This window comes from Danio aesculapii, chromosome 2 (genome assembly GCF_903798145.1).
Source record: "Danio aesculapii chromosome 2, fDanAes4.1, whole genome shotgun sequence".
Taxonomy (NCBI): domain Eukaryota; kingdom Metazoa; phylum Chordata; class Actinopteri; order Cypriniformes; family Danionidae; genus Danio; species Danio aesculapii.
In genome coordinates, this window is record NC_079436.1 from 21267619 (window position 1) to 21277807 (window position 10189).

Genomic DNA, 10189 nt, shown 5'->3' on the forward strand with positions numbered 1-10189 from the left:
AAAAACCATAGAAGCCCTTAAACAGGTGAATTAATTGAGGTTTTATTATATTATTAATAAAAATGTCAGCTATTCTCCAAACAATATAAATCCAATTCTCACATTCTTATGTAGCGAAGCTCTAATATTGTATCTTATGTTCTAAATTAAACCTTTATTTTGAATAATTTTTAATCAACCATTTTTGTATTTCTACAGAGTCTCTGAGTCAGTCATATTATCAAAACAATAAATAAGAGACATAATTACACTTTCACTCGTTATTTCTTCACATGACTATAAAGGGTATAAGACAATGTGTACACTGACACATTGTTTACTGGAAATTAATGTCTTGTTAATGTTCTCATGTTAGTTTGGTCATTTTCTACAGTAAATTAGGTTGTTGTTTAGTCACTGCTGTTTATTTCTATCTTTTTATGTAAAAACTTAATCGCAAAAACATTGGTCATAATTGCAAAAGGTTAAATTGAAGTTGTCACTATAACATGTTAGAATGATAAATGTTCATGGATATGTATACAAAATTGAACTTATTTAACATTTAGCAAAGCCTTTGTATGAAAAAAAAAAAAAAACAGATGGTCTTATCTTTGTCTCCACCTGCTGAGTTTTCTTGGAACAGCAGTGTCTTTGTTACACTTTTTGCACCATAAAAGATATTCTGAACACACAAGCCCCGAAACTTAGAACGACTTTGCTGTAACTCACTAATATATTATATTACTAACAAACTAACAACATTTAACCAGCAAAGTCTGTGATATTTGTTAAGCCCAAAGTATACATCCGTTTTTACATTTACAGTTTTTTCCTCCTACTGTGCGCAGTTAAGTCACTAATGCAAATTTTATCATCAGCAATTTTAAAAGGGGTGTCTACCCAAAAACAAAACACAAATGTGTTGAAAAAAAATTTTTTTTTAATTTAATTTTTAATTTGATTTTCATTTGATGAAACTGGTATCCACCAACAATCATAGTAGTCAAAAACATGCTATGGAAGTCAGTTTATACCAGTTTTGTAACGCTATTCAAAATGTATTTTGGAAGAGCGAAACTCAAAACTGGTTTGAAACAAGAAGAGGACCTATAAGCAGTGAGAATTGTTTATTTTATTTTTGGGCAGACTATCCAGGGCAATTTGGTATGGAAATCAATTAGGGCCAAAACTCTTGAAACGAACGGTATGAAGATGGTGTTGTAATTAAGACTATTATATTTCTATATGTGACTCAGTATATTGGTATACTAATACATAACTATCAGAGGTCATGTTCATTTATCACAATAGAAGGCTACATTAACATGTATGTATGCAAACATAAAACATTACATCCCTGTGTACATCATCTTACATAAACTCTTCTTAAACTTCTTAAATTTCCGCCCAACAGTCAAAATTCTTGCCTTTGCATAGAAAGAAACATGGCATGCCTTGCCTTAACATGGTCAAACTGCACTGTTAAAAATTCTTTTAAGTCAACTTAATTATTTTTACCAAGTGGATTGAACATAAAAAAATTAAGTTGTCCCAAAAAACTCAAGAACTGTGTTGTTTCAACTTATTTTCAAGAGCAGTTTGAACAAGATCCAAAATATTTTTTTGTGTGTATGTGACATGACAGATTGCACAAGTTCACACAGACTTTTGTCCCTCACAACCTTCCATACCGTTTAATGCATAACTTGGGTATAGTCATTAAAATGTTTGCTTAAATTTGCTACAACATTGAAAAAAGTTGTTATTTTACAGCCGGAAAAGAAACAAAAACAGAAAAAAAGCAAAAAAACAAACTACTGAAGACAGCAAAAACGATTGATAGTTTTCAGTCATGTGACCTGTGAAGAAACCTGGTGTGCAAAACAATGGGCTGTAATGGCAGCTCACACTGGGATCCCCAAAGAAACGCAGCACAAGCTGGTCAGATTTCCTTCTGTTTCAAGCTATGAATATTTGAATCACGTCAACAAACCATAACAAAAAATAGATATGAACACAAACTTTTGGCCACTTTTGATCCATATACAGTACCTGCCACTGTTTTTCAGTCATTAAAAATCATTAGCAATGTTTACATCAATCTTGCGAAGAATCCCTCTGTGATTTGGTCACTGCTGATGGCAACATAGAAGGTGAGAGTCTGCTTTTATATTTGGTGTTTGTTTATTTTACTTGGGTTAAAAGATTAATGGTGCAATAGATCTTGGAAATGCTAACGTTAATCTGATAGCACTGAAAGTTTACATCCCACTCTGCAAATCGGCATCCAGACTTCCTCAACACATGAAGTAATGCACTAGACAACATCACTACAATACATCACATAACATTCACCAGAGAGAACACTTTATGACAGTATTTACAGTGCCAAACTAAAAAAAAAAAAGAAAGTAGGTTCAAGTTGTTGATGTTTGCCTGCCATTTTCTGAAAAAAATGATGTTGTATTTATTTCTGCACAAAAAGGCTGTGTGAAGTTATGCTATTACATATTTTGACAGGCACGTGGGACAGCCTATTATAATATTCGGACCAAATATTTTAATTGGACATACTTTTCTTGGTCTTACACCATCTACAGAATATTAAATGACATAGAAATACATTTGGACCACTTAATTTAATGCTCTCAGGATGTGAAGAGGCTTTCAACCAGTATAACAAAAATAGTTTTTGAAGACAACCAACCTATTGCACCTTTAATATTTGCTGGTAGAGAAAATGTTTTCATTCACTTCAGCTATTTATACATTGACTTGACATTTTAATTCCTACTTTTACTGCACAAAAGGCATACAAAAATACTGATAGTTACAGGTACTTTAGATCAGGATGGGTCAATAATGCTGCTGTTTGGCACAAATCTTTCTCAGAAGGAATTCTGTAGACCCACGTCTTGTTATCTGATATTACTCTCAAAAATTATTTTTTATTTTGCTATTTGTTTAAAATGCATATTTAAAGCGAGCTTAAACAACACAACCATTGAGATTTTCTTTTGGACAACTTAATTGTTTTATGTTTAATCCACTTAAATTTGTAAAAACAAGTAAGTTAATCAATTGATTTGTGTTGTGACAACATGAAGGAATTGTTTGGAACCCAGCTTTTTTTTAACAGTGTGTATCATGTTGGAAAACAGCTATCTGGCGTTTTGGTTTAATAATAAAAAAAAAGAGTAATCACTCAACTTATGATTAGTGGTCAGCAGGAAATATTGTTGTTTTGGGCACAAGGGAGGCGTTCCCCTAAAGTTATGAAATCCCATGAAAGTAATCATTATATGCGCCAACATATGAGCAACTCTAGTAGAGAGAGAAAATCACAGTGGTCAGTGGACAAAGAAAAATCTGTCTAGTGCACGTGTTTGAGCGCCTGTGTTTTTGTAGTCATGAGCATTGTCCCTTTGGGTTTTTTTGTGTTTAGATGACAGCTGTATCAGATCTTTGTGAGTCTCAAGGTGTTCAGACGCACCCCGAGCACTGTGGCCCCTGCAGCATAGCGGATCTCCCTCAGGATCCCGTTCCAGCAGTTCTCCTCCTCATCAAACCTGACAAGCAAAACACATGTTCAGATCTCAACTTTACCTTTAAGTTTCACTGAAGCTGTCGTAGTTTCATCTAAACACTCACTTCCATATGTCGTTCATTTCAGTGGGCTCCAGTTTTTCGGTAGTCTCATTAGGCATCATAGCAAAACCACCGATAGCATACAAAAAGCCACCCAGTTCAACCAGGTTAAGAGAGCTTCTCTCCTGAGGGAAGTCCACAAACTCTGACCAGCTGAGTAGGGGACACACAAGTGAACAAAATGAGTTAAACTCTCATGTGAGCTTGGCATTTATGTATAATATGTTTGAAAGTGACTTACGAGTTGCTAGCGATGTCATAGACCTCCACTGTGCTAGTCAGGCCATTGTCAGTGACTCCAGTCACCACGTAGATTTTGTTTTTGTGAACAGCAGTGCCAAACAGAGAGCGGGCAGTTTTCATAGGTGCCAGATCCTTCCATTCAAACTTTGAGGGGTCGTAGACACACACTCTCCTCAGACATTTCCTGGATCATCATATTTCATTATGAAAACCGAGTTAAATAACCTGGCATTGTGTTTCAGAAGAAAAAAATCAGGTTCTTTACTCACTTGCTCTCAGTTTTTCCACCAATCACGTAAACCAATCCTTTGTGGGAAACAATTCCATGTCCATAAACTGCATAAGGAAGAGGGTCCGACTCTCCCCATTTGAATGACCTGTGTAAAAATTAAATGATACTTGCCAGTGGTGGAAAGAGTACTGAAAAAACATTCTCGAGTAAAAGTACTGATGAAATGCTATTGCGTTTGTATGCAATTTGTGCTGGTGTGTGTACACGTAACATTCTGTAGTACATTTAGTAATTGTTTAAGACTATCTGGCAATTTTCAGACTGTCTAAACAGTCTCTGAGTCCTTGTGTTTAAAGGTTTTGGCCATCTCCTTGAACAATTTTTATTGCTTTCAAACAGTTTGCTGCATTTATATAGCAACCATGTCTTGAGGTTGTTCAGTGTGATGCGATTTACTTTCTATGTGTGATTTGATTGGACAGGAATTGCAGGAATGATTTTTCTACTCAGCCAATCAACACAGACAAGAAAAAATAAAGTAGTGACTGCAGGTGAAAGGAAAGTAGATGAGTAGAAGTATCAATACAGCTCTAAAATGTACTCAAGGGAAAGTAAAAGTACACATTTTTAAAACTACTTAGTAAATTACAATTACTGAGAAAAACGACTCTACACTCATTTGAGTATTTTTAAACTGTTGCTTTGCACCACTGGTAATTGAGTCATGTCAAGCTGCATCCTATTGACCAGGGTTTTATTTTACAAGTAAGGGCAACGTAATGATAGTATTTAAGTAATGATTCACTAGGTCAAATATTGATTCAGTAGTGACAGCAGTGAATCGGTAACTTCTGGTTGATAAATACTGCCTATGCAAGCAACATATGGAGAAAAGCAGGAAATAAAACATTATGATCATGTCAAATCGTGTCTGCTGAGATACAGTATTTCATTCATTAAGTTTGCTTTAATTGTGTTGCTTATGATTTTGGAAATCGGGGTGATATTGTACACACTTTCTCCAATCAGAAACAGGCTAAAGTAAAATCTTTTTTTAAAAATACAACAAATATCTCTACATGATCTCATTGGGTCATTCATTAATATATGAATAAGTCTGATCCTTGACCTTATTAATGTTATGAGTGAAATATATAGGCCTAATTAAACAACTAAAATCTGGTTAGCTAACTAGAATAACTAGCTTCTGAAAAAATAGAAATTGACATTTGCTTTTTGAATGCATAAGCCTGACACCTGAAATAACATGAAACGCATTGTAAAAAAGCTTAAGTAAGAATATTACATATTTCATCAATTCATTAAGTGATTATTTTGAGGAAGGCATTTATCTGTGAGATTGTGGGTTAATTTGATGCATTTTTTCAGTTTTACATTTGGCCACTGGGTCACACTTTATTTTGATAGTCCATTTGTTGAAATTAAGTTACATTGCATCAACATGCCAACTAATTCTCATTAGATTTTAAGTAGGCTATAAGTTGGGGTTAGGGTTAGTGTCAGTTGCCATGTACTGGCTAAGTTTCTTATAGTCAGTTAAATGTCTGTTGAAGGAGCAGTATCAGCAGATATTAAGCAGACAGTCTACTAATACTCAAATGGACCTTTAAAATAAAGTGCTACCCAAAACTGTTACTAAGAGTCATTTGCAATATCATCTGAGTGCACTCACTGTCTGTCGTAGATCATAACAGAATCCAGTGCACGCTCTCCCTCCTTCAGCTCTTTTCCTCCCACTACATAGATGGAGTTCTCAGCCTCCACCAGGCCGAACAGACAGCGAGGGTTTGGAAGTGACGGCATCCCTAGCCATTCAGAGCTCATGGGATCAAACTGTGGGATAAAGAAAACCAAAACACATCAATCTTCCTCATATGTTATTTTGTTTGATTCCTTCAACACAATCCATTGGGAACGTTCGTCATGCATGAGGAAAGTTTGTCTCGCTGGCATATTAACAACATGACACACGATTCAAAGATTTAACAGCTGTCTCTCAGGGTTGTTCTTACAGGGGTATTTTAGGAACCACAGATTCATGATCATTGAATCATTCATTTGTAATACAAACATGTTTAGCAACATTAGCAAGACATGGGTATCTTACCTGAAGAAAGTATGAACTGAAGGGCTGATCTTTGTTCTCCTCGTTGTATCTCAGACCGCCGACGACAAAGATCTGATTTTCCTTTGTCACGAGACTGCAGTGGTTCTTAGGGATTTCTGTGGATGAAGATGCCATGTAGCACTCGTTTGCACCAACATTATACGCAACAGTTCCTGCATCGTTAATCATCAATATAAGGTCCGATTGGAACATCCCAAAACGTGGGTTGTCATTTAGAATCCCTGGCAACAAACCCTCCTCATCCTCGTCATCAGAATCCGCTGTCGCTCCTTCCTTCCTGTGTGATGACCTTTTGACCCTGTGAAGTAGTCCTTTCTGTGCATCCTTGATCAACTGGAGTTCCTTCTTGAGCTCCTGATTGGTCCTAATCAATCGGTGCCCCTCAACTTTCTCTTTAAAGTAACTTGTCGGCATGAGACGGAAACGTACGCAGTGTAGAAGTTCGGGCAGGTCTTTGGTTCTCTCATCTGTGTCGTACTCCACCCAGTCCATGAGAGATTCAAACACAGACTCTTCTCGCTCCACGTTCAGGGAGTCACATGTGATGATCGCTGCCAACTCACTGGGACCCAACTGATGGAAGTCCTGGTCCCGGATGATGAGGAGATATCGGTCACAGATAAAGTCCCTTGCCTCCATGGCCAAACGTGGACAGTCCAGCAAGAGTCCCAGTCTGAAGATAGCCAGACAGTTACTGAGAACCAGCTTTTGCTGGAGATACGACACACACACGCTGAAGATTGATGGGATCTGATACATGTTGGCCGCCATGAAAATATCCTGGACGTTCTGCTCAGTTAGGTTGATATCCGAGGTGTAAATGTACCTCAGGATCATTCCCATGATCCCAGGTTCGATGTCCTTTAGAACAATCTCCCGCTTTTTGCTCTCCTCCAGGTCTGACAGGAACATGGCTTTAAAGTACGGGCTGGTAGCGGCCAGCACTAGCCGATGGCAAGGAAACTCTTTGTCCTTGATCTTCAAAATGCAGTCCACAAACTTGTTGGCGTCCAGGAGATCACAGAGTCCATCTTGTAGGAGAGTTTGCTGGTACATCCGTGGCTCCGTCACCGGGTCCACTGACATGGAAGCCATCTTGTTATGGTTTGAGGTGATATTCCAGCAGGAGGGAGGGGTGTCCTGGTCCTCTCCCACTACAGAACTGAACTGACTGTATTAACACGAGGACTCTAAAAGAGAACGGGAAGTGGAGGATGTGCCACGCTGGTATGGCCTCTATCCTCAGCTGTCTCAAGCTATCAGCTACTGTCTGTCAATCTATATATAGAAATGCGCAAATGAGCCACACTTAGAGCCTGAAATTCAAGCTGTTCCTCCCTTCCCCCCATGCCAAACAGATCACCCCAACAGCTGACAAGTTGCTCACTGCGACTATTAAGTTGTAGATCTTATGGAGAAAGATGGTAGAGTTTCTCATGATGGTTGTGACAACAACTTGATAAGAAAATTATAAAGAGACAAAAAAGAATGATCAGACTAGGTTCACAATGAAAACAGAAGTAGAGCTACCTGTTGCTTTGAGATTTAAAATGTCCACCTAGTGGAGCCCTCTAGTGGAGGCACGTCCCTCAGCATCAACTGATACAAACCAGTAATGCTAACATTAAATTGAAAAAAAAATGCTTTAACTTTATTAGAGAGGGGATTGTGATGTGGCAGGATTTAACCTGCTCAGTGACCACAACACCAGTTGTCCACAGTGCCAACAGAACATTTTGTTCTTGTGGTTTTGGAAAGTTTCTTAATTTGGAAAGTATGAAAAGAACTGGAAATCAGAGGGATAACAGGAACAGTTAAAACACATAAAATGCACTTGAACTCTCTTGATAGCCATATCCTGATGTTTTTTCTTCTTCTGCATTTTAGTAAACAGTTATTTTTGACAAATTGTACAGTGAAAAAAAATTAAGACTCTAAAATGTTTTCTTCTTTAAAGAATCTTATGCAATGGAAAACATTCATGGACGATAAAGATTCATCATAAAACAATATGCCAAAATAGAACCTGTATTTTCAATAGTATTTATGGGTGATTTCAGAACTGTGGGTACATCAGATAAACCATCTATTATTTTTCAAAACAATTTACACTTCTAAATGTTTACACATAAATAAAGAATGCAATTTGTTTCTGTCCCTACATTCTAATTCCAACTTATTCAACTCTGTAACATGGGTTATAAAAAGACACAGCAATCTTTGAAGCAGTAACAGAAAAAGCATGTGACTTGCTCCAAGTGATTTTACTTCCTCTGGTGAAAAACTCCGTAAGACATTGAGGCATGCCATTATTTTACACTCATTAATTTAAAAAAAATAAAATAAAATGTAGAATACACTAATAGTAGATTAATTATTTAACTGTTATTGTGATATTTAGTACATTTCTCATTCACCTTTTTAAAGCTGTAATTGCTGTTTGAGGTTAGCATCTTGAACAATTAGTAACAGAATCAAATACATTTAACATTTAAACATTTTGCATTATTTTGCATATAAGGTTTTGCAATTCAGTTTACTATAAATTACACATTTGTTGTATATCATTCCAGTTTAAGGAAAATTAATGGAAAATGATGTACCTGCAATTCTGGAAAGAGTCATATGAAGACAAGGAAAGGCAAATTTCCTTCTTATACTGAAAAAAATCCCTGAAGAGACTGAAAACTAGGAGATATGTAATTGTGTGCTGATAACAGCATGGCAGACCTACAGTATTCATCAGCGTATATTTTAAGCCCATTAATCAACTCAAATCTCTAGTGTGGCACTCAAAGCTCAATGTAGGACAAAGCCTAATAGGGCAATGCGTTCACACTGTCTCATCTGCGAGAGTGTGATGTGAGTAACAGAAAGTTTAATGTGAAGATGTGACCACTGTGTGGTCAGAAGCAGTGTAGTAAAATAACCTGTGCAAAATAAAATGCAAGCTGGTTTAGATGTATGATGTAATTATGTTATTATATTTAGGTTATTATTAAAAGTAAAACAATAAAAAACATACTTAAAGTAATATAAATTAGTACACTGTAAAACCCAACAGTCAACTTTATCAAGTGAAATGAGTTTAGTTAACTCAAAATTGGCTGAAGGTTAATTCTACTCATTTAAAAGGAGTTTTGAACTCAGTGATGAAGGTAATACCTCGTTACTTCAACGTAAATGGAGTAAGTATCCAGCACTCATATAGATTAGTTTTTTTTTAACTCAAATGGTTTGTAGCAATCGGTTTCCTCAAATAGTTTGAGTTGCCTCAACTTATTAGGTTTTACAGTACTCAGTTGGTTTGAGTTATCATCATTTATTGGGTTTTACTGTGCTCAAATTGCTTCATTTACTTAAATGGATTAAGTTCACAGTACTCATTCGGATTAGTTTTCTAATTTAAATGGTTTGTTGCAATCGGTTTGAGTTACCTTAACTTTTTGGGTTTTGCAGTGTATATAATGAAATAAAACATTATAAAGTTAATGCCAAGGCAACATTTCCCATTTAGTTTTGTGTAATATGTGACATACTAAAATAAATTTGATCAAAAGTAATAAAATATATAAACAAAAACCCAAAAAGTTAAGGTAACTCAAACCATTTGAGGAAACCAGTTGCAACAAACCATTTAAGTTCTTAAACTAATCCTAATGAGTACTGTGAATTTAATCCGTTTGAGTAAATGAAGCAATTTGAGTACATTAAAACCCAATAAATGATGATAACTCAAACCAACTGAGTACTGTAAAACCCATTAAGTTAAGACAACTCAAACTGTTTGAGGAAACCGATTGCTACAAACCATTTGAGTTAAAAAAAAACTAATCTAAATGAGTACAGTGAATTTTCTTCATTTAAGTTGAAGTAATGAAGTATTTAATTAACTTATTATGTTCAACACTGAGTTCAAAACTCTTTTCAAATGA

At 36.0% G+C, this 10189-nt stretch overlaps 1 protein-coding gene across 1 annotated transcript; it reads right to left on the reverse strand.

The window, feature by feature from the left end:
- Positions 1-1648: 1648 nt before the first annotated feature.
- klhl40a (kelch-like family member 40a) lies at positions 1649-7492 on the reverse strand. The gene is made up of 6 exons (XM_056474603.1): positions 6234-7492; positions 5799-5959; positions 4143-4250; positions 3872-4057; positions 3634-3783; positions 1649-3551 (listed from the first exon to the last, which is right to left on the reverse strand). Exons 1-6 carry the CDS (start codon positions 7347-7349, stop codon positions 3440-3442), a joined length of 1833 nt encoding a protein of 610 aa, XP_056330578.1. The 5' UTR covers positions 7350-7492; the 3' UTR covers positions 1649-3439.
- Between the last annotated feature and the right edge of the window lie 2697 nt (positions 7493-10189).

Bases quoted from the DNA above. Each gene is read 5' to 3' on its own strand.
- klhl40a (XM_056474603.1), bottom strand. From the start codon at position 7,349: ATGGCTTCCATGTCAGTGGACCCGGTGACGGAGCCACGGATGTACCAG. The intron at 4,058-4,142 runs GTGAGTAAAGAA...ATGATGATCCAG, and splicing joins GGTGGAAAAACTGAGAGCAA to GAAATGTCTGAGGAGAGTGT. The intron at 3,784-3,871 runs GTAAGTCACTTT...TCCCCTACTCAG, and splicing joins TATGACATCGCTAGCAACTC to CTGGTCAGAGTTTGTGGACT.